This window comes from Oncorhynchus mykiss, chromosome 1 (assembly GCF_057628025.1).
Source record: "Oncorhynchus mykiss isolate SJ-2025 chromosome 1, ASM5762802v1, whole genome shotgun sequence".
NCBI lineage: Eukaryota > Metazoa > Chordata > Actinopteri > Salmoniformes > Salmonidae > Oncorhynchus > Oncorhynchus mykiss.
Window position 1 is genome coordinate 85,112,821 of NC_143022.1, and position 24,678 is coordinate 85,137,498.

General features: G+C 43.0%; 1 protein-coding gene across 8 annotated transcripts in view; it reads left to right on the forward strand.

Annotated features, from left to right (window-relative positions):
• Positions 1 to 331: 331 nt before the first annotated feature.
• Positions 332 to 24,678, forward strand: part of LOC110530536 (voltage-gated delayed rectifier potassium channel KCNH1-like) — a 99,135-nt gene continuing 74,788 nt past the window's right edge. For 3 of the 8 annotated variants that reach the window (XM_036986897.2, XM_036986898.2, XM_090242350.1), the window contains exons 1-8: positions 363 to 682; positions 3,736 to 3,762; positions 6,703 to 6,826; positions 9,266 to 9,372; positions 9,748 to 9,876; positions 15,057 to 15,175; positions 15,609 to 15,776; positions 17,150 to 17,374. In XM_036986897.2, the coding sequence (XP_036842792.1) occupies positions 610 to 682; positions 3,736 to 3,762; positions 6,703 to 6,826; positions 9,266 to 9,372; positions 9,748 to 9,876; positions 15,057 to 15,175; positions 15,609 to 15,776; positions 17,150 to 17,374 (972 nt within the window). In that variant the 5' untranslated portion in view covers positions 363 to 609. Of the gene's footprint in view, positions 683 to 3,735; positions 3,763 to 6,702; positions 6,827 to 9,265; positions 9,373 to 9,747; positions 9,877 to 15,056; positions 15,176 to 15,608; positions 15,777 to 17,149; positions 17,375 to 24,678 lie in introns of all 8 variants that reach the window. The other 5 variants (XM_036986899.2, XM_090242351.1, XM_021613755.3 and 2 more) reach the window with 3 other exon arrangements.

The following is a 24,678-nucleotide window of genomic DNA, read 5'->3' on the forward strand; positions in this document are numbered from 1 at the left end:
AGGAACGAGTTTGGGAAACTCCTTTTCTAGTGGATGTATAATATGGTTCTTTCGGGATGGTATACCATATATCAGTGGTTCTCAAACCTCTCCTCAGGGATCCCCAAACGTTTCACAATTTTGCTGTAGCCCTGAATTGGCCCAACTAACTCGCCTAGTCAAGAGCTTGATAATGACTTGAGAAGTAGAATTAGGTGCGCTAGCTCCGGAATAGATCAAATACATGGAACGGCTGGGGGTCCCCGAGGAGAGGGTTCAGAATCACTGCCATATATCACCGGCAGATGGCACTCGGAGTTTGAATGAAGAACCACAAAAGCCCGTGGACCACAAGTCAGGCGCGCCGCTGCGCTCAAACAAGCGCGGAGGATAATTCCCTATGCGCGTCCTGACGTGCTGTTGGCGCTTGCTAGACAGGGGAAGCGCAGCCAGCGACTGGGAGAAGTCTTTGTAGCAGTAGCAGCTGTAGACGAGCTCTTTATCTAAAGCTCACTCACTCCGTACAGATAAAAGGGACCATGAAGACAGACGTCTGGAGTTATAGTTTTGCTGACAGCATACAGCCCCACCGACAGCTTCCACACACGGATGACTGAATGACGAACCAGGATGGCCGGAGGAAGGAGAGGACTTGTAGCCCCTCAAAACACTTTTTTAGAAAATATTGTCAGACGATCTAACGGTAAGGATCATGCTCCAATGAGATGTGTAATGCCTATGATAATTATCTTGAGGATGGAGTATCCCAAAAAAAACTTTTCTGTTGGGGTTTTAAATATTTGGCATGTAAAAAAGCATACGAATGGCTAGGATCGAGAAACTGCGCGATTTTTCTTCCTCAACGTCGTCGTGACTTGGACTCTTCGGAATAACCATGACACAAATGGAAACATTTTCCATGTCCTTTCCAAACATCTATGCTTAGTAAAAGTTGTATGGTAGTTTATGAACTTATCAAATGGGATACAATTACTAGGCTATTTGTCAGGCACACCTCTTTTTTTTACAGTCAGGCTTGGGCACATCCCATCCCCAGAAAGTCGCTTTTTATTTTATCCTAAGTGCAACCTTACTACCATGGAATCAGCAGCAACGCACAATTTTGGAAATGATGCAGCCTAAAAATAGCCTAGGCTATTTCTCCGTAGTCTGCCTATACAGTAAAATAAATCTTGAATAAACACATTTTCATATACTAAATAAAATAGGATGATTACATTGCACTTTAAAGTTGTTTGGCCTGTCGGCTAGTTAAACTATACTATTTGCTTATCGTTTTGAGAAAATACACCCAAAATAATAGGCTCTTTGTTCCATCCCCTTTATTGGTGTGGCTTTGAGAGGATGGATATAGTTGTTGTTTTCAACATGTAGTCCAACCTATATACACAGGGCCCATACATGTTTGTTCTTCACAACAGTAGCTAGTAGCTACGGTGTATGGGTCTCATTATGCACATGATTATGCATCGATTACACATGAAGATACTTTTGGTAATGTAGTGTATGTGGACACCTGCTCCTAGAACATCTCATTCAAAATCATGGCATTAATATGGAAGGCATTCCACTAGATGTTAGAACATTGCCGCGGGGACTTGCTTCAATTCAGGCACAAGAGCATTAGTGAGGTCGGGCACTGATGTTGGCCGATTAGGCCTGGCTCACAGTCCGTGTTCCAATTCATCCCTAAGGTGTTTGATTGGGTTGAGTTCAGGGCTCTGTGCAGGCCAGCCAATTTCTTCCACACAACGATCTCAACAAACCATTTCTATATGGACTTCGCTTTGTGCATGGGGGCATTGTCATGCTGAAACAGGAAAGGGCCTTTCCCAAACTGTTTCCACAAAGTTGGAAGCACAGATTCATCTAGAATGTCATTGTATGCTGTACCGTTAAGATTGCCCTTCACTGGAACTAAGGGGCCTAGCCCGAACCATGAAAAACAGCCCCTGACCATTATTCCTCCACCAAACTTTACAGTTGGCACTATGCATTGGGGCAAGTAGTGTTCTCCTGGCGTCAGCCAAAGCCAAATTCATTACTTTAGAGATAGCGTTTCCAGAGTACAATGGCGGCTCGCTTTATACCTCTCCAGCCGATGCTTGACATTGCACATGGAGATCTTTAGGATTGTGTGCGGTTGCTCGGCCATGGAAACCCATTTCGTGAAGCTCCTGACGAACTGTTCTTGTGCTGACGTTGCTTGGGACTCGGTAATGAATGTTGAAACCAAATATTATTTTTTTTAAACATACGATTTTTACGCGCTACGTGCGTCAGCACTCAGTGGTCCCGTCCGGTGAGCTTGTGTGGCCTTCCACTTCGCGGCTGAGCCGTTGTTCCACTTCACGATAACAGCACTTACTGTGGGCAGCTCTAGCAGGTCAGAAATGTGACGAACTGACTTGTTGGAAAGGTGACATCCTATGACTGTGCAACGTTGAAAGTCACTGTGTATAGCGTTTGCATGGCTGTGTGGTTGATTTTATACACCTGTCAGCAACGGGTGTGGCAGAAACAGCCGAATCCACTTATTTGAAGGGGTGTCCACATACTTTTGCCTATATAGTGTATTTTTATGCTAGACGTGAAATCTCTTAATTAACTTAATAGCATAGATTCCTCCTTACTTCTCCACTAATACATATTTATTAAAATACTTATTTCAATATAAGTAAATGTTATTTGCCACCACAATTCCCTGAAAAAGGAAGAATATATGTTTAATTTAGCCTTGTTTGTCTTAATCTACAAATGCTGTTTGGACTAACTGTTAACTGAAAGTTTGCTTAACTGCATGGTCAATCAATTCTGCCAAAATAACAAAACAAAGTACATGGTTATTGGTAGCCTACCAAATATATGAAAGAAACACAAATTAGTAGGACAGGAGTAGGTGGGATGGAAGGAGACAGCCATATCCAATGAGGCAGCAAGGCGGGGCCAGGTGGGCAGGCTACATTACCCATGTGCAATTGCACCAGGCCTACATGTTTGAGGCACACCCCAATTTTGGGGACACCCCTCTCATTCATGAGCATCCCTCATCAACTACACCTTTGCTTTTGTAAGAATGACCTTATGTAATACCAAAATAAACTAATTGAATGGCACAGTCCTCAATCCATTAAAGTTTTCTCCTCGTCAATTCAACATTTTCAGAAAATACTGTTGTCAGCCGTTGTTGCCCAACTGTAGTCTATTGGGGCCCCACTGTCTGGTTAGTGATGTATAGTGGTAACCAATGAGTAGAAGCACCAACCAGGGTTGTGTTTATTAGGGAAGCATTACAGTGTGTGTAACTCTAGGTGTACAAGTCCATTTTATCCTGTTTGGTTCCCTAATGAACAGGACCCTGGGTGAAGCATGGCAGCCATTATACACCAAGCTACTCCACACACCAGTCATAGCAGGGCAGGGCAGAAGGTGGCATGGATTAGAGTGGACTCATTGATCCAAGTTCCGGAGGAAGAGTGAACAAGGGCATTAGTATGATGCATTGAGACCGGGCCATAACCCAAGTTGTGTAGCTAGTTCATTGTGATTTTGCAAAGTCACACAACTACTCCTTTTAGTTCAAGAGCTCAAAGAACGTGTGTAACTCAATATGTTGACGTGTGAAATGTTGGTTGTGGGAAAAGCATTACAGAAATCACTCAACTGAAACGTACCAGTTTGTTTGAAATAAGTTTGTCACTGTTACTTTAACCATTCTTCTTTTCAACTTTTCAGTATGGACATTATCACATAGACAGACAGGTATAAACCCAACCCATGTTCTGTAGTGCTGCTCATGTTTTCCCCCTAATCTCACCGTCTTCTCACCGTCTATTAACTCCATGTACTATGTCTGTTGTTCTGTACCAATTGCTGTTCATTTGCAAAGCAAATGAATCCAAGTCTATGACATAGGCTTAAAACCCTGGCCTGGGGACAGACACCTGCTTCTTATTGCCACCTGTTCTCTTTTCATTTAACATCATTAACTTCTACTCATTTTGGTTCATAGACACTACCCAGTTAAAGTTTCGGAGACGTTCTGTGCTTGTAACGGTTTGTGACTGTTAATTCAGTTCCTAGGACACTTGTTCTTTGTTGGGGCGTAGATGACGGATGTTTAGCTACCTATCAGCGACGGCATCCGGCGGTTGTTTTCAAAAACATTGTAAAATAACATGTTGGCATGGAACGTTCTACTTCATAGCGCTGTAGTTGTGCTTGTGTCAGTTATGTTAGTGTTTGTCTTCATTTATCTTGGGGAAGTTTGTAGTTTGGTAAGATAGTTTGTGTATTTTCTATTGTTGAGTAGTACATTTCGTTTGTGTTTCGTTGCCATTCCATGTTGATTCCGTGTGACTTTTTGACACCACAGACATGACATAATTTTGTTATTTAGTATGCTACTGTAGCATGCCCCTTTTAATGGATGCCAGGTTGACTATGTACTGGCAGATTCAATTGTGCTTTTTTATAACAACAATGTAAACAACATATTGTGCAATAGTGGAGGAATCAACAAAGAGAGAGATTTCCCTGTAGTCTGTCAGGCATGTACCTGTGTCTGTCAGTCCCCTAATCTCAGAGCTGACAGGCCAGAAACCTCCTGAAAGTTAACGACAAGGAGACAGAACTGAAGCACACACACACACACACACACACACACACACACATACTGTGCTATATTGTCTTAGTGATCAATACAGAAGCTATACTATTCGATACAAACTGCCAACACAGCAGTTTCATAAATGAGACAGACAACACCATGTTTACGGTATGGAACAAATATAAACTCATTTGGGTACTATTGTGTAAACATGTTTTCTCATGGTAATGCTATTTTGCCTTCAGAAATGTTAAATCCTGCCCAGCAACAATACAAGGCCCAGAGTACCTGGAGGAATTTACAGTAGCATGTCTTTTAAAAGCTGCATGGAATGAAATATTGAAGCTCGACATACACTGCTACGATAATTATTCTCCTATTCCCATTTTCCCCCCTGGATTCTGAGACGTTAACCTACTTTCAAGAGGGTGTTTGTGATGAGAGAGAGCGATAGAGCGCGCACGTGTGTGTGTGTGTGTTGCTTTAGAGGATTGGAGTGAAGTTAAGTTTCCCTTTGAACATGCAGAATAACAGAGATCAGTGTTGTTCATAGGTATTACACCCAACTCATATTGGGACAGGGATGTAACTGCACAGTGGTGTGAATGTACAGTATAACTGGGACTCCGTCTTTCTTCCTTTGTGTTCTGCAGTCAGCAAAGGGTTAAATCTGGATTTTATATATGGTGGAAACCATCCCTAAGATTTGGGAGTTTTCTAGAATCCTTTGTCAGAAGTATCCTTAGAATTGTTCAGTGTATCTTCTCTTCCATAAAAAGATGGTGGAACACATCAAATTAACTGTGTGTGTGTGTGTGTGGCCAGTCCTGTGCATGAGTCCTGTTGACTCCAGTTAGGTAATACGGTCAATGGTTGAAGCTTTGCAGACTTTCCTAGCTCTGTAGCTGTCTGAGTAGCTCCTATGTCAGTCATTTGTGAATGGATCAAAAGCCTATATGATCCTCATCACATTGACTCTTGTATTGTTTTTTTAGAGCTTGCTTTTCCTTCCTTCCCAAAATCACAAATTCATACAAATGTGATATTATACATGTGCTATTTAGTGGCATAGAATCGCCATTGTCAGCATAGAAGTGTGCTGTGGTAAGCTTCAGTGAGTCTGTTGGCTGGGACAGACAGGCGTTTCTACGCCTTTCTGTATATCTGAAGGGGTATTACATTACATAAGGGAAAGAAACAACAAACTATCATATTTTATAATCACCTGGTAGTATTTGTTAACCTGTTGATGTTTAAGTTTACTTTAAACCTCTGAGAAGTTAATGTTCTCTGTGAGAAATCATCAATTGTACACGTACTGTACCAGGAACACTTGGAGTGGGATTTTGACAGTGCTAAAAAGGGTATCACTTTACATACTCAGCATCATAGCTATCTATTTCAAAACAAATCTACACTCTTTGATTTAAACCCTGTGTGGATTGTCTACTTTCTCATAGGTACAATGAGTGGTTTTGAAATAGATGCTGTTGTCTCCAGTGTTGGGAGTGACTTCTCTAACACAATCTGCACATTTTTGTTCGGTCAAAATGAAGCCCCAGGTGTCATGCTTATGTAGGCATTATGTCATGCTTATGCAGGCATTATGTCATGCTTACGTAGGCATTATGACAGTCTTATGTATACCCCTTCCAGCCTAACTGAAACTAACCCTCCCCACATGCAGTGCTTACTTACTCAGCATTAAGGGTAAGGATGGTCTGAGACTGAGTACAGTACCCGTATGTGAAGGATTATTCTGCTGCTCTGTTTTCACACTGTACTGCAGTGGCTTCCATCGTGCGATATGACTGTGCTGTCGCCTGTCGATGCCGACCCTGGATTGGTGTCAACACCATTTCACTTCAGTTTTTTTGGAACTCACTGAAATTCAATTCATGCATTTGGATTTTCTTTCCAAATTATGAATTCAATTCAGTTCCTCATCATGACTGTACTGAAATGTAATTGGTCCCAATCCTGCCCGCCTCCACTCTTTTCCCCCCACCCCACGTAATGTGTTGTTGATAACTTTGAGCAATCTCAAACGAGTGAGCCTTACCTTCTACTCTGTTCCCCCTCATCTTTGACAGATACCAATTTTGTTCTTGGGAATGCTCAGATCGTGGACTGGCCCATCGTCTATAGCAACGATGGCTTCTGCAAGCTGTCGGGGTACCACAGGGCGGAAGTCATGCAGAAGAGCAGCACATGCAGGTACAGTACACAGCCTTCCATCTGTTTTGTCGATTTATTTAACAGCAACACTGAACAATAACCGCCTACATCTCAGAAAACACGGTGCAGTAGTGCCAAAGTTAGCTTTCTTGTACTTGTTGTTGGGTTCTTCTTCTTCAGCTCATTTTACTCCATCGTTCCTACATGCAGAATTATTTTCAGAGACTGTATATTCAATTACCAGATTCTTTGCTTCGTTGATAACCTCTTTTACTTCAGCCCAACAGGATTATATCATTTTTTTACATTTACATTGAAAATAAAAATGGAGTAAAACAAGAGAATCACCTTTCCTTGCCAAACTAAAGCCCATACTCTACAGCTAATCCCAGTCAGCAAAAAATAAGAAACAAACCCCTATTCAGACTCTCCGAAGGTGACTTGTTCAATGTCAGCAAGCTCTGCTTGCTCAGCTCCTAACAAAGCCAGATTAGTTGTTATTGTGTGAAAAAGCATGGGTGTTTTTAAAGCTCTTCTTACGCATTTTACAATTGCTGGGATATAGGTATTATATTCCTTATTTAAGGTACTATTCTCTGTTCTTTAAGTTCAAACTAAAGTTGTGAGAACAATGAGCACATCTTCCATATAAAAATAACTGATAACTTGACACCAATACACTTTTCACAGTACTGAGCCGAACTGTACTGGGCAGGCCTGGTGACGCATCACCATAGATTCTCGGACTGTGTTGGGAAGGACAACATGAGAAAACATCTGAGCCAACACATTGTTGTTTGGGTCGACCATATAGTGGGGAATCAACATTTCGGGAACCTTACGGTAACCTTTGTCTGGCAATTCTAGCTGAGAAGAACCTCCGTCTGAAGGGAACGGCACCGATCTTAGCACGTGATGTGTCGAGACATGTTCCTGTCAGAAGTGATGTCAGATGAAGCCGACAGTCTTAGGGAGATGTTGCACCCTAGCAGTTATTGTCCAATAAGAAATGCTTGTCTTAATCTTCTTTTGCAAAACATTTTGCTGCAGTGTACCCTAATGAACACAACCCAGACTGTCGGTGCATGATGTGTCAAGATATGTTCCTGTCAGGAGTAATGTCAGAAGAAGCGACTAGTCTTTGGGAGCCGTTGCGTCTTCACTCCTCTCGAGCAGCCCCCAAAATAGTCTCATTAGAATGACCCTGTCATTCACAATTCAAAGCTAACTGAACTCCAGACTTATTTATAGACACACTGGAACAGACCATACCTCGAGAACTGCAATCAGTGGTGTGAAACCAGAGTGTGTTAAACCAGAGAGAGTTAGAGAGAGAGTGTGTGTGTATATATACACAGTACCAATCAAAAGTTTGGACACATCTACTCGTTCAAGGATTTTTCTTAATTTTGTACTATTTTCTACATTGCAGAATAATAGTGAAGACATCAAAACTATGAAATAACACATATGGAATCATGTAGTAACCAAAAAAATGTTAAACAGAGTTACTTGAACTCTGTGAAGCCTTTATTTGGGCTGCAATTTCTGAGGCCAGTAACTCAAAATAATTTTTTGATATGTATAGTGTAATTGATGTGTAGATATGTGTAGTGTAAATGATGTTTATTGATGTGTTCGTGCAGGGCTCATCTGATAAAGAGACCTTGGTCTCAGCCTGACTCCCTGCTTAAAGGTTAAATAAAGTGTGTGTGTGTGTTGCTACAGAGCTGACAGTTGGCTGGCTGATCTTTCTCATACCTTTCTTGGAAAGAACCTCTAGCCCACTGTGTAGCATCATGATCAGAATGCCACCACTGTGCTGCTGGAGCATTCTAACATTCTATGGCGCAGCACCTCTGGGACCACCAGGCCTTTCACATGATCAATTCCACCTCTAGCACACCTGAGTCTAGCTAATGAACCAACACATTAGTTGTTTAATCATCAAGCCCTTGACTAGTTGAATCAGATGGGCTTGAACAGATCTACTAGGCCGGTGTCTACAAACACTTCCTTAGGTGAGAAACAAGACAATCTGCCTGCCACACCTCTCTGCCCACACGGGTGTAATCTGTGATGGGATCTGGGATTTGACTCGCTGATGATGAGTCACTGTGAGGCCGAGGGACAGAAGTGTGTGTGTGTGTGTGTGTGTCTTGGAAGAGTCCCCTGATGGTGTCATCTCTGTTAGCATCTACAAGCATCAGCCCATTCGGCCCACGGGGACAGGCCTGTAAGGTAGGGAGAACGTTTAGGCAATGAATACTCCCGGGGTGGGGGGCGAGAGAAATAGACAGTTTAGAGTCAGAGCGAGGGAATGAGAGAGAAGTGAAAAGGACAGAGAATTCAGATTATGACATTGTTTGTGCAATCATACGAAAAACTGGTAAGTACACTTAACACACCCTCTACGTACTTGAGTTTTAATGTTTTTTTTTTGTCATAAAAATAAACCCATTGTTTTGTGTTTCCTAGCTTCATGTACGGGGAGCTCACAGACAAAGATACTAGCCAGAAAGTACGGCTAACGTTTGAAAACTACGAGATGAATTCGTTTGAAATACTCATGTATAAAAAGAACAGTAAGTACCAATTGAAAAAAAAAAAAAAAAAGCCTCATAATGCAAATGTATTCAGCCATTTCTTATGAATATGTACAATGATGTCCCAACGCCGCATGGAACAGCACGGACGCTGGCGATCAGGGGCCGCATCCACAAAGCGTCGCAAGAGTAGGAGTGCTGAGTTAGGATCCAATTTGTCTTGTAGATCATAATGAATCAGGGGGGACCTGATCCTAGATCAGCACTCCTACACTGACATGCTTTGTGAATACAGGCCCAATTATAACTCCCCAAATATGTTACTGTTCATGGTTGTGTTCCCCATTTGATCGATTTGTATCAAACAAATACTGCTATAGTGTTTATTCACCAGTGTATGTTCTCTCGTCTCAGGAACGCCGGTATGGTTCTTTGTGAAGATAGCCCCTATACGAAACGAACAGGAAAAAGTGGTGCTGTTTCTGTGCACCTTCAGTGACATCACAGCCTTTAAACAGCCAATAGAAGACGAAACCTCGAAAGGTGAGTGACAGTTTGAGTGGCAGCAGAGGATTTGATTTGTGCCTTCCTGGGATAGTCCCCCATAGATTATACAAATCAGTCTTTATTATACAAAGCTTTTTAGGGTAGGTGTGTGTGTTTTACAATAAAATCTATTATTATAAAAAAATGTTTTAAAAAAGCCTTTATCAGGCTTGGGCCTGGGCGCGAACCCAGGGACTCTGATGGCACAGCTGGCGCTGCAGTACAGCGCCCTTAACCACTGCGCCACCCGGGAGGCCCATGAAAGTTTCTTTTAGTAATAATACTTGTTCACGTTACATTTAACAACTTTGTTTTGGTACAGAGCAATGCAGGTAAGATGCTATCAGAAAGTCAGCCACAATCAATGCACCTGCACATAATTGCCGTGTTCTCTCTCTCATTCCTCTCGCAAGGCATTCTGGAACTTGCAGTCAAAAAGCGTAATTCAACACAACCCAATACAATTACATATGCAAATAACTGTAAAGAAATATCTTTAGATACAGCTCAATTAATAAACTTAAACATTAACTCTGTAACACATTAAAGTTACAACATCCTCCCCCCCCCGATGAACAATTGTGTTCATCTAGATCTCTAGGCAGTATATCAACTGAATAGGTCTCCTCAACAAAGTTCCTGAAGCAGTACGAACTGAACATGATCTAACTAAGCCATCTCGGCCTGGAAACAGCTCCTCAATCTTTCCTAGTTTCCAGGTTTGTCTGGGTAGGTTATCTTCTCCAATGAGTACACAGCACAGCGGTGTGCTGACTTTAGATCCAGCAAGTAGTCTCTTTGCCAACTGTTCCAGAAACTGGTCACAAGTCTCTGCCTGTACTTCCATCTGCGTGTCATTTCCTCCTTGTTTAATGTTGGGTGCTGAGTGTCACTTGCTCCAGAATGCATCACCTTCTCATGGTGGTACTGTATCAGCATTTCTGAGTATCTGTACTTATTGGGCAGAACCCATTGGTGCTGCTCTCTGAATGTGAAGTTGGACTGTTGCAGTCTTCCTCCTACACTGAGCAGTTTGTGTTCGTCCAGGAACGGTTTCAGTTCTCTGATTTTACAGTCATTGTTTAGGCTTTTTCCTGCCGTCAGTAGTTTGATCTCCTGTCCAAAACTCTGTTGTTGTGTTACCTTAATCCAGTACTTTTCTGCATCGAACAGTTCGTCAGCAGTCAGTTCACCTTGCATCTTTATGGTTGTATGAGCATTGGCTATGAATCTCTTTATCCAGGCGGTGACTCTGAACACTCTTTTCAGTTTGCTGTACCTTTCAAGCTCCAACACAGGTTCAGTAATGTCTGTGCTGTTTTCTGTGAGTTGTACAGTAACCTGGCAACTGGACTTGAGTTCTGTATTCACCTCTTCTGGAACCTTGTTATCATCAGTCTCTTCGGACTGATTGGGTGATGTCAGAATTCTGGGTCCATTCCACCATAGCTCGCTCTGTGTCAAGTTTCGAACAGTTTGTCCTCTTGTAGGGAGGTCAGCTGGATTAGTTTTCCCTTCAATATGTGACCATGACTCTGGATTGGTCAAGGACTGGATCTCCGTCACTCTGTTCGCAACAAACTGTTTCCATTTCTGAGCTGAGCTGCAAATCCAATGCAGCACGATCATAGAGTCTGTCCACATTTTGATCTGTTTTTCTTCCATTTTCAGTGTGATCATCAAGTTGTTTGCTAGTCTCGCTCCAATCACAGCTCCCATGAGCTCCAGGCGTGGTAGCGTCATTTTCTTAATTGGGGCTACCCTGGACTTGGATGCGACTAGACTTGTTGTTTCCCTGTCTTGTGACTCACCTTGCAAGTAAGCTATTGCACTGTAAGCCCTTTCACTTGCATCACAGAACACGTGTAGTTTCAGGGTGTGGTTATTCTGTGGCCGCATGTCTGTTCTGTACCACCTTGGTATGGTGAGCTGGGTAACTGGGGTAGTTCTGAACACCACTGTTGCCATTCTCGTGTCAGATCAGGTGGTAATTCTTCGTCCCAGGTGAGTCCCCTCTCCTACATTTCCTGGAACATGCACTTGATCCTGATGGTGAAGGGAGTTAAGAAACCAAGAGGGTCGAAGATACGTGCAGACGACTGCAGAACACTACTCTTTGTGTTTTCCTTTTGCTTTAGAATGCTCAGTAGCGGCCTGAGGTCAAACACAAAGTCATCCGTTTCCGGCCTCCATAATAAACCTAAAACCTTTAGCACTAATCCTTGTGTTTGTAACGTCAACGGGTGGTCAGTTGTCGTACTCTCCTCCCATTTTGTTTTCAATTCAGGAGAATTGGTCATCCATTTGCAGAGGTCCATGCCTGCAATTGACAGCACTCGCTTTGCAGTTGTTGTCACAAGGTAAGCCTCTTCAACATTGCGTGAACTTGCAATGAAGTCATCTACGTAGAGTGACTCTCTCAGTATCTCTACAACTTCTGGTTGTTCTGTTTCATATTGTTTCAGGTGCTTCCTGATTGTAGCTGCCTGCAAAAATTGACTTGGGGAAGCTCCAAATACCCCTCTTTTCATCCTCAGCACACGCAGCTCCTCTTCATTTTCTACCCTTGGTGGGCCAGTGAGCCATAGAAATCTCACGGCGTCTCTGTCTCTCTCTGCTAGGGATATCTGCAGGAAAGCTTTCTTGATGTCTGCCATGAATGCGATCTCATGTAGTCTGAACTTTATCAGAACGCTGAGCAGATCCGGATTCAGGTTCGGCCCTGTGAGTAGACAGTCATTGAGGGATGGACAGCCATCTTCATGGGACGAGGCATCAAACACCACTCTCAGTTTTGTTGTCACCTTATCTTCTCGGAGTACTGCATGGTGAGGTAAGTAGTATTTTACGTTGTCTGCACTTGATGCGTTGTCCTTGGGCAGGTCCTCTGACATATCTTGTTGTAAGTAGTCCTCTACTACTTCATTGTATCTGCTGTACAACGTCACATCCTTCTTCAGTCTTTTCTTCAGACCTTCAAACCGTTTCTTGGCGATTCTATAGTTGTCTTGGAGTTCTGGCATTTCTCATTTCCATGGCAACTCCACATGGTATCGCCCATCTTTGAAGGTGGTTGTTTCCTCGAACCTTTGTAGAGCCTCGGTTTCCTCTGGGTTCTGTGTTTTCTCGCTTAGAATACCCAGAGACTCAAGCTCCCAGAATGCATGCAGTTGCTTGGAGACTAATGTGTCTTCATCAAGTGGGATGAACATGCAGGTTGCCTCGGCGACACTTGACATGGACACGGGTCCCTGCACCAACCATCCAAAGGTGCTCTCTAAAGCAATTAGCGTCTCCGTCAGTCGCTCCACTCTGCCTGATACTATCTGCCAGTAGTAGTCTGCTCCTATCAGGACAGAGAGTTCAGGATCATTGTCATCTCCTGGAAAGTCTGCGAGCTGCAGTCCCCTTTTACTGAGCTCATACTGAATCCGTTCACCAGGAACCTTCATCACAGCTGTGCACACTTGTGGGGTTTCAATTGCCTCTATCTCTATTCTCTGCTGTTTGTCCCAGACATTCTCCAAGATGACTTTCACTGTGTTGCGTTGGGATGTTGCTGGGGCAGAGGAGCCAAACGTGTGAAGAGTGAGTGCCTCTTGTCTGATTACTGGTAGCTTCAAGCCCTTCACAAGGTTTTCATGTATGAAGCTTCTCTGACTGCCTCCATCTAGTAAGCAATGAGCTATCTTCCTGCCCGATGGGCCTTCTACCCATGCCTTTGCCGTTTGTAGCAACACAGTGTTCTGTCCATCTGGTTTCATCTTCACTGAATGGGGAACAACTGAGGAAACAACAGCATCTACAGAAACAGTAGGGGGTTGCACCTCACTCCTCTTACTCGTACACACAGCAGTGCGATGTCTGCTTCCACATGTTGCACATGACATATCTTTGACTTTACAGAATTTTGCTGTGTCTCTGTCCTAAACATACAAAGCATCTTCCCATGTTCTTTAGTTTCTCTTTGCGTGTAGCAATATTGTAAACAGTGCAGTTTTCTGATTTGTGGTCTGCACTGTCACAAAATAGACACGTTTGTTGTTCCTTCTGGCTGGCTGTATGCAGTGCTGCAGCAGAGGGCATGTTGGGTCTTTTTGTTTTCATTTCATTGGAGAAGCATGACTTGTTCCATGGTTTGCTCTCTTTCTGTTGGTTGTATGATCTTGTCATTTGTAGCGCTCTCTCCCTGCTCTGAACCTCTTTCTGTAGGAAACTGATAATCTCAGACACTTTCCATTCATCATCTACTCCCCTCTGACGAATATAGTCAAGAGCTATGTCCTCTGGAATCATCTGTAGTAAGATTGGGAATAGTAGGCTCCCATAGGTTTCTGACACTACACCCAGTGATTCCAAGCTCCTAATCTGAATTTCACATTCATCATATAGCTGCCTCAATGCATTTAGATCAGAGGATTTCTTCACAGGTGTGAGATTCAGCAGCTTTGACATATGAGCACTAATCACAATATCTTTCCTTCCAAATCTGCTCTTGAGTAGAGTGATTGCATTATCATAGTTACTGTCTGTTAACATCAATCCTGCTACTGCTTTTGCAGCTGGTCCAGTGAGATATGTTTTCAGATAGGTAAACTTCTCTTTTTTACACAGTGAATCATTGTTGTGAATAGCAGTCTCATACTGGCTCCAAAACTCCTGCCACATACTGACATCTCCATAGAATTTCTCAATAATCTACTTTGGTAGCCTTACTGATTGTCTCTGTGAGATGTTTGAGTTAGCGTCACTCACCCGGGCTGGTAGTGGATTGACGTCCTGTTTCTTCTTTATCACTCTTTGTGCACGACTCCTCAGCATGATAATGCGTTCTTTGTAATCCTCTGTGCATGCAATCTCTGCCTCCAATCCGTCCAATGGCGTTAACTGTTCAATTCCACGATTGAGTTTAAACAAACTGTCCTCCTTAGTTGCACCTGCACATAATTGGCGTGTTCTCTCTCTCATTCCTCTCGCAAGGCATTCTGGAACTTGCAGTCAAAAAGCATAATTCAACACAACCCAATACAATTACATATGCAAATAACTGTAAAGAAATATCTTTAGATACAGCTCAATGAATAAACTTAAACATTAACTCTGTAACACATTAAAGTTACAACACATTATCTTCACACAGACTGCTAACCCCAAAACATGTTTTTTTGTTGCCTCAGGTTGGGGGAAGTTCGCTCGGCTAACTCGTGCTCTGACCAGCAGTAGAGGGGTGTTACAGCAGCTACAGCCTACTGTACACAAGGGAGAGAACGTTCACAAGCACTCCCGCCTAGCTGAGGTACACTCATAGTTCTGTCTGTTGGGAATGTTTATATCTCTACTCTCATAAAGCTAAGGCATGCGTCTGTATTTATGTCTGTTGTGAATGTTTATAACTCTACTCTCATAAAGCTAAGCCCTGCGTGTGTATGGGGGAAGATGTGTGTGAGCTTGTTGCCATTCCATTTGGCTATGGGTGAGGCATGTGCCCCCGTGCTGTGTATTCATTTGTCTCTGTCCTTTGTGATTACAGAGATGCACTGAAATGACACATGTACACTCATATACACACTCGCGAGCCCACACACACACACACACACTTTTCTCCCACACACCATATATGGATGTAACAATCTGTAAGCAACCTTTAAGTGAACTGTAACCTCTCTGTTTACCCCAAACCCTTCTTTGATTTTATTCAATCAAACTCATCAAAGATATACAATCTGCAGGTCCTCCAGCTGGGCTCAGACATCCTCCCCCAGTACAAGCAGGAGACTCCCAAGACGCCGCCCCACATCATCCTCCACTACTGCGCCTTCAAGACCACCTGGGATTGGGTCATCCTCATCCTGACTTTCTACACCGCCATCATGGTTCCTTACAACGTCTCCTTCAAGGTCTGAACCTTTGAATTGAATTACATATCATTTATCCCTGACCAAGATGGCTGCCATTATTTACATTTTTGTCATTTAGCAGATGCTCTTATCCAGACCAACTTACAGTTAGTGCATTCATCTTAATTAATATAGCTATGTGAGACAACCACATGTCACAGTCGTAGTAAGTACATTTTTTCCTCAATAAAGAAGCTATCAGCAAAGTCAGTGCTTGTTGGAAAAGACCAGTGCAAGAAATATAGTGCATTATCCTATCTAGGGTGCCATTTGGGACTCGACAAACTCAACCATAACAAACAGTATATTATCAACACATTCTAGATCTATGCAGGCTTGTGACATCAACCACTCTATTTTATGTTATAAAGTGTTTCTTCTCTACAAAAATAAAGATCCTGTTCTCAGGGATACAATAAAGATGTAATAGCATTGTAATAATTTATTATAAATGTAATAATCTCGGCTGTATAGTAGATTCTTTCCCCTACTGTAACACATATTCTCTGCTCTACTAAGATTATCTCTGCTCTACTAAGATTCTCTCTGCTCTACTAAGATTCTCTCCGATACTATACCAAAGATTCTCTTCCCTACTATACCAAAGATTCTCTCCCCTACTATACCAAAGATTCTCTCACCTACTATACCAAAGATTCTCTTCCCTACTATACCAAAGATTATCTTCCCTACTATACCAAAGATTCTCTCCGATACTATACCAAAGATTCTCTTCCCTACTATACCAAAGATTCTCTCCGATACTATACCAAAGATTCTCTCCCCTACTATTCCAAAGATTCTCTCGCCTACTATACCAAAGATTCTCTTCCCTACTATACCAAAGATTCTCTTCCCTACTATACCAAAGATTCTCTCCGATACTATACCAAAGATTCTCTTCCCTACTATACCAAAGATTCTCTTCCCTACTATACCAAAGATTCTTTCCCCTACTATACCAAAGATTCTCTTCCCTACTATACCAAAGCTTCTCTCCCCTACTATACCAAAGATTCTCTCCGATACTATACCAAAGATTCTCTTCCCTACTATACCAAAGATTCTCTCCGATACTATACCAAAGATTCTCTTCCCTATTATACCAAAGATTCTCTCCCCTACTATACCAAAGATTCTCTCCGATACTATACCAAAGATTCTCTCCGATACTATACCAAAGATTCTCTTCCCTACTATACCAAAGATTCTCTCCCCTACTATACCAAAGATTCTCTCCCCTACTATACCAAAGATTCTCTTCCCTACTATACCAAATATTCTCTTCCCTACTATACCAAAGATTCTCTCCCCTACTATACCAAAGATTCTCTCCGATACTATACCAAATATTCTCTCCTCTCCTCTTCCAGACCAAGCAGAACAACGTGACGTGGTTGGTGGTGGACAGCATTGTAGACGTTATCTTCCTGGTGGACATCGTGCTCAACTTCCACACTACCTTTGTGGGCCCGGCCGGAGAGGTCATCTCTGACCCCAAGCTCATCAGGATGAACTACCTGAAGACCTGGTTCGTCATCGACCTGCTCTCCTGCCTGCCTTACGACGTCATCAACGCATTCGAGAATGTGGACGAGGTCAGTAGTGTGTGTGTGTGTGTGTGTGTGGTGGGTGTTTGTCATCGACCTGCTCTCCTGCCTGCTCTATGAACTCATCAATGTCTTCTAAAATTTGGACGAGGTCAGTCAGGTCTGACAATATATTGGTAATTTAGCTTTTATAGCTTTTATAGTTTAGTAAAATGTTGTTTATGCCATGTAGACATTTGCAGCTAAAAGCTGAATTGCAGTACAGTCTGGGGTTCTGTGTAGAATTTAATGTGCTCTGCCTCTAGAGGATGTGTGGACAGCAGCACATACTAAACATTCAGTGGGACTTTAACCCACATCCCTGGTGTTGCCCCTGCCAACACCATGCTTTACCCCACATCCCTGGTGTTGCCCCTGCTAACACCATGCTTTACCCCACATCCCTGGTGTTGCCCCTGCTAGCACCATGCTTTACCCCACATCCCTGGTGTTGCCCCTGCTAGCACCATGCTTTACCCCACATCCCTGGTGTTGCCCCAGCCAACACCATGCTTTACCACACATCCCTGGTGTTGCCCCTGCTAACACCATGCTTTACCCCACATCCCTGGTGTTGCCCCTGCTAACACCATGCTTTACCCCACATCCCTGGTGTTGCCCCTGCTAGCACCATGCTTTACCCCACATCCCTGGTGTTGCCCCTGCTAGCACCATGCTTTACCCCACATCCCTGGTGTTGCCCCAGCCAACACCATGCTTTACCCCACATCCCTGGTGTTGCCCCTGCTAACACCATGCTTTACCCCATATCCATGGTGTTGCCCCAGCCAACACCATGCTCTACCCCACATCCCTGGTGTTGCCCCTGCTAACACCATGCTTTACCCCACATCCCTGGTGTTGCCCCTGCTAGCACCATGCTTTACCCCACATCCCTGGTGTTGCCCCAGCCAACACCATGCTTTACCCCACATCCCTGGTGTTGCCCCTGCTAACACCATGCTTTACCCCACATCCCTGGTGTTGCCCCTGCTAACACCATGCTTTACCCCACATCCCTGGTGTTGCCCCTGCTAGCACCATGCTTTACCCCACATCCCTGGTGTTGCCCCTGCTAGCACCATGCTTTACCCCACATCCCTGGTGTTGCCCCAGACAACACCATGCTTTACCCCACATCCCTGGTGTTGCCCCAGCCAACACCATGCTTTACCCCACATCCCTGGTGTTGCCCCTGCTAACACCATGCTTTACCCCACATCCCTGGTGTTGCCCCTGCTAACACCATGCTTTACCCCACATCCCTGGTGTTGCCCCTGCTTACACCATGCTTTACCCCACATCCCTGGTGTTGCCCCTGCCAACACCATGACCTAGTAGTCTAAGCCCAGTGAGCCATTTGAACCAGCCATTAAATTATTGAAATGTCAGAGCGTTTCCTTTCCTGTCTGACCATTTAAGTTATGTTTGGCTAATGACGGCACCTACTGTCCTAATCCTGATAATCTGATGTCCTAATCCTTACCCCTCCAGAAACCCAACACCGCCTTTTCTCAGTCTTTTCCTGACTACCCAGCCTGTTATATTGGCTTATTTTACTAGACGTGTGTGTCAAGATATGAGTTCAACCTGTTAACCAGTTTATATTACTGGAAGTCAGGCTCCATTTGAATGACCACAAACCTGCCCGCATTTATTCATCTTATGGCAGCCATATTCAGTTATAAGGGTGGGTTGTTGGTTCTAATTTGTAACTCCGTCTTCTGTGTGTGTGTGTGTGTGTGTGTGTGCGTCACAGTAAATAAAGACCCCTCTGGTTTTTGCGGTTCTCTGAGTCTCCACCTTTACGACCAGAAGCTGCTCACCAAGAGATAAGAAGGGAATGCAAGGAAAGGGAGGATTCTCTTTTGAATAGAAAGAAAATATCCTCCAAAGAGAAGCATATTAGCCCCGTCCCTCCTACCCTCCACACACATTATTAAATGATGAAATTAAACCCATTTATCCATGAGTGTTAAATCATTGAGTCACAGGCAAATCCCTTGCAGAAAAACCACATGATTTCCCTTGTGGAAAATCACATGACTTGTGTTTTTGGAATACTTTACATATGATCATGTTATCACATGTTGCTTTATATGTTGTCACATGTTATCAAATGAACTTCATATAAGATTATCTGATCACATTAAACATGTGTTTTTGGAACACTTCACAAATTCATGTTTTTTCCTTAACTAAGGGGGATTATGACTGACTGCTGCAGTAATAGGAAATATACGCAGAGTTTACAAAACATGACATGCTCTTTCTATGACAGACTGACCAGGTGAAAGCTATGATCCCTTATTGATGTCACTTGTTAAATCCACTTCAATCTGTGCAGATGAAGGGGAGGAGACAGGTTAAAGAAGGATTTTTAAGCCTTGAGACAATTGAGACAGGAATTGTGTATGTGTGGCATTCAGAGGGTGAATGGGCAAGACAAAATGTGCCTTTGAACTGGGTACGGTAGTAGGTGCCAGGCACACAGATTTGTGTCAATCACTGCCACACTGCTGGGTTTTTCACACTCAACAGTTTCCTGTGTGTGTCAAGAATGGTCCACCACCCAAAGGACATCCAGCCAACTTGACACATCTGTGGGAAGCATTGGAGTCAACATGGGCCAGCATCCCTGTGGTATGGTTTCGACACCTTGTAGCGTCCACGCCCTGACAAATTGAGGCCGTTCTGAGGGCAAAAGGGGGGAGCTCAATATTAGAAAGGTGTTCCTAATGTTTTGTACCCTCAGTGTATTATTGCTGTCATTTTAAATCTATGAAGTGCTATGTAATTTTTGGTTAGTTAGGGTCAGTCTCCTTACCAGATAATTCTGTAGTGTGTCAGTAGTCACACACCCCATGGTGATGATGGTATCGATAGATTTGGAAACACCTTTTTCAGATCTGTAAGTCAAGGTAAACATGTCTGAGGCACAGGGTTGGGTTCCATTTCAATTTAGTCAATTCATGAAGTGAACTGATATTGCTTTTGAATGAGGAAAACGGGAATTGAACTTTTCATTTTTTTTTCTGACTTGAAATAGAATTGACACCAACCTTAGATGAATAATTGGAGATGACGCCGATATATTGTAAGTCCCAGAGTGTCTTGGGTATGAGTAACAGACATTTATGAGTTCCTAATCTCGGAAACCCAGAACAAAAACCTTGCGTAATTGCGTCAGATGCTGGATTTAGTTCTGGGAGAAGACGTGTTCTCAAACTTCCTAGAAGGAAGAGTGGAAACAGAGCGGTAGTGCCCTCCTCTCTGGTTGCAAGTTACGGGCAAGTCTATGGGCCAAATGTCTCCCCTCCCATTTCAAAAATGTGAAAGATATGAACACCTGTGAATCGTGATTGGTCCAAATGATTAGTGGCAAAATATCTGCATACCAAAATAGAATTCCTCATTAAGTCGTCACATCCACACAGTCTGACAGACACTACGATACCAGTTATGTATACCCTGTCTGTCACTCTCTTTTCCTTTTGAAATGAGCTGGCTGACATACATTTTTCTCTTCAGGGGAAGGGTTGGGAAACAGATCGAGGTCACTGTGAGGGTAATTAGTCATATTGTCCCCTCCATTATTACCTTGTGAACAGGGTGGGTAGGTTACTTTTTTATTGTAATCTGTCAAAATTGTAAGCAGTAATGTCACTTTTGGATTACCCAAACTCAGTAACGTAATCTGATTACATTCAATTACTTTTAGATTACTTTCCCCTTAAGAGATATTTGAAGAAGACAATGTATGTTACCAATTGAACGACATCTATTGCAGGATAACTCAATGTTAAAGTTTATATAGCTGGCCATACATGAATGTTACATTTTACTTTGTGGGTTGGTTATGTAGGCTTCTTCTAACCCATCGCTTTCTACTACATATAATAATAATACCATTAAATTATATCTTTATTATATAATTTATAAATCCAGAAATGGATGTAGGAACTACAGATAGACTTAAAAAGGGGCAATCAAAAGTGTGTTTGAGCATTAGGTCTATGGATGTATCTCTTTTTATCAGCATGAATTAGATTGAGTAATAAAAGCCCTACTTTTATTCTATAGGCTGGGATACACACTATGCAGCTGTTGCAATAGGCATTTTTTTCTGGCTGTCCACTGGTTTCAAAAACAATGATTGATAGGCAGCTTAAACTTCTTGAATTTAACCATTATTGGGTTGAAATATACATTTAGATTTGTGAACAAGCCATCCACAACAACCACAATCCGTCAGGCGCAAATAGCTAAATGTGAGGGCAGCAGTGTGATTCACATCAATGTGCTTTGTAGATATCAATAATAAATGATATCCATATCGCTGTAGACTACACCACTACTGTCATCCTTACCGCCAAGCGTTTATTCAAGTTGGATGATCTTTGGATGCCGACAGCAGTCGCACCATTGGAAGACATAGCTTGGACTGTAGCCTACAAAAGCCTGTTCCTATGATCCATCAAACCCATTTGGTGTATCGTCATAGTGGTCTCTGACTTGTGGTCATCATTTGGTGTGTCGTCATAGTGGTCTCTGACTTGTGGTCAGATGGAACAAACTTTTTTCAATTCTGATTTGAATGTCATTGAGAAAACAGAGAAGTGTCAAATATTTTTTTTTTAAAACATCCTTTCTGAATTTAAAAGTAATCCTCAAAGTAACCATCTAGTTTTCAAGTGTCTGTAATCTGATTTACAAATGTTTTGCTGGTAAAGGATTACAGTTGCCGTTTTTTTGTAATCTCTTACATGTAACGGATTAAATGTAATATGTTGCTCCCTAACCCTGCTTGTGAAGAAGATCTCATAAAATGGAGCTGGGAGAAGAGTCTGCTAGCCTAATTATTTGTGTTTTACATGTGAATTCTACCCCTAGCCATCAGTACAGCATTTGGTTTGGAGACTGACTGAAATGCAGTGAAATGCATTGTTAGTTTCTCAACGTGCAAGGAGAGAGATGCAAAGAGACAAAACAAAAAAATTATCTTTGTCTTTTCTCTCTCTATCTCCCCTTTTCTATAGATTTTCTTTCTTCTAAAAATAACTTGTCCGCCTGGTTTGACGTCTGCTTTAATTATGTGTCAAGGGATTCGGGATTTCTCCTGTCGTCATGTAAATGAGATCTCTGGTGGAGGGGATAGCTGCTGTACTATAGCGTTAGCACAGCTAGCCAGCCGCACAGCTACAGCCATAGAACTAGAATTAGCGTAGCCTTCAAAGTGTAGCCGTAGTGTTAGCGGCGCCGCTAGCCAGACGTGCAGCTGCAGGACTGGATCTACATATGTATGAACATTTACCAATCAATGTGTGATTGGCTATGCAGAGGAATCTGTACAGAGGTCTAACATTAATAGTAATTGGTCAAATGGAGCTCTGACCAAACAGGAAGCTGAACCGTAACCCGGAGTCATTTAAGATGCAATAAATCCCCCTACAATCAATACACTCCATTTCCCTTCCCCCAATTTAAGCCACATCAGCACCTCTAAAGTTTCTCACAATCAATCCCACAGCCAATTATTGTTAAAAACAGTGCCAAGTCTATCTAATGGATAGTAACATTGAATAAAACATGATATTGGTGTTTCTTTGAAGTCTTTAAATATTGTTCAGGTCCATTCTGATCTCAAGCTATTTCTCGTGACAGATCTGAGTCCGTATTCAGAGTCTCAGAGTAGGAGTGCTGGTACAGTTAAATGAAGGTTAAATAAAAAAAAATCTATAAATATAGGAACAGTTTTGCCTTTTAGATCAGAATGAATGAATGATTATATGGACAGGTGGAACTATATCCTTGATAGATTTACATTCCTATTCTGACACGCTTAGTAAATACAGCCCTGGAGGTATTCACTGCTTATAGAGCAGGCCATCCATTGTCATTTTAGAGGTCCGATTTTCTCCATGCAAGCCTTTTATTATAACGTTTATTAATAACGTTCACTCCCTTAGTGAATATGGCCCCTGATGCTACTGGATATGTGAAAGCACAGGGTGTAATAGAGGGTCAATGCACGTAAACGCCATTTAAGCACCTTTTTAGTTTGAATTATAACGTTTAATGCATCTCTGGCTCATTGTACCATGCAGGGTTTCGGTGTCAACAGATTTACAGATGGATAATGATACACTACCAGGCCTATTGATTACTCAGGTCACCTTCATTATTAGCATGCACTGCACAATGTGCACACTGTTCTCTCTCGCACACACACACACACACACGCACACTGTTGCCCCTATAGGCCCAGGACAGGGGTGTCAAACTCATTCTCCAGAGGGCCGACTGTCTGCAGGTTTTTGGTTTTTCCTTTTAATTAAGACGTAGACAACCAGGTGAGGGTAGTTCCTTACTAATTAGTGACCTTCATGCATCAATCAAGTACAAGGGAGGAGCGAAAAACCCCAGACACTCAGCCCTCGTGGAATGTGTTTACATGTGGCCTAGGGCTACAAACGGTTGCTACCTTCAGTTGTCATTTAGACAAACCAAACTAGACTCAATTTAGGAGCCAGTACTGTGTGTGTGCATGCCTCCGTTTGTGCCTACATCTGTGGTAGCGTCCTGATGTGTCCCTTTGTGAGTTGTTGGTGGATGAAGGACTTGGCTGTGTCGGTGGTATAAAGTGCTGCAGTGGTGCTTAACAGGCTGATGCTAACAGGACTGTGAGAGGCACCAAGTCTATTGTATATGCAGGTACAGCACTTTGTCGGCCTCTAGTCTTTCAGCTTCTCAACTCGCGCCGCGGTTAATGCTGACAGACACCAGGACATTCACTGTCAGCCTGACAAGGCTCTGTCCAGCTAGCTGCTATGGACAGGGAAAACCAGGCTCTGTCTAGCCAGCTGCTATGGACAGGGAAAACCAGACTCTGTCCAGCCAGCTGCTATGGACAGGGAAAACCAGACTCTGTCCAGCCAGCTGCTATGGACAGGGAAAACCAGACTCTGTCCAGCCAGCTGCTATGGACAGGGAAAACCAGACTCTGTCCAGCTAGCTGCTATGGACAGGGAAAACCAGACTCTGTCCAGCCAGCTGCTATGGACAGGGAAAACCAGACTCTGTCCAGCCAGCTGCTATGGACAGGGAAAACCAGACTCTGTCCAGCCAGCTGCTATGGACAGGGAAAACCAGACTCTGTCCAGCCAGCTGCTATGGACAGGGAAAACCAGACACTGTCCAGCCAGCTGCTATGGACAGGGAAAACCAGACTCTGTTCAGCCAGCTGCTATGGACAGGGAAAACCAGACACTGTCTAGCCAGCTGCTATGGACAGGGAAAACCAGACTCTGTCC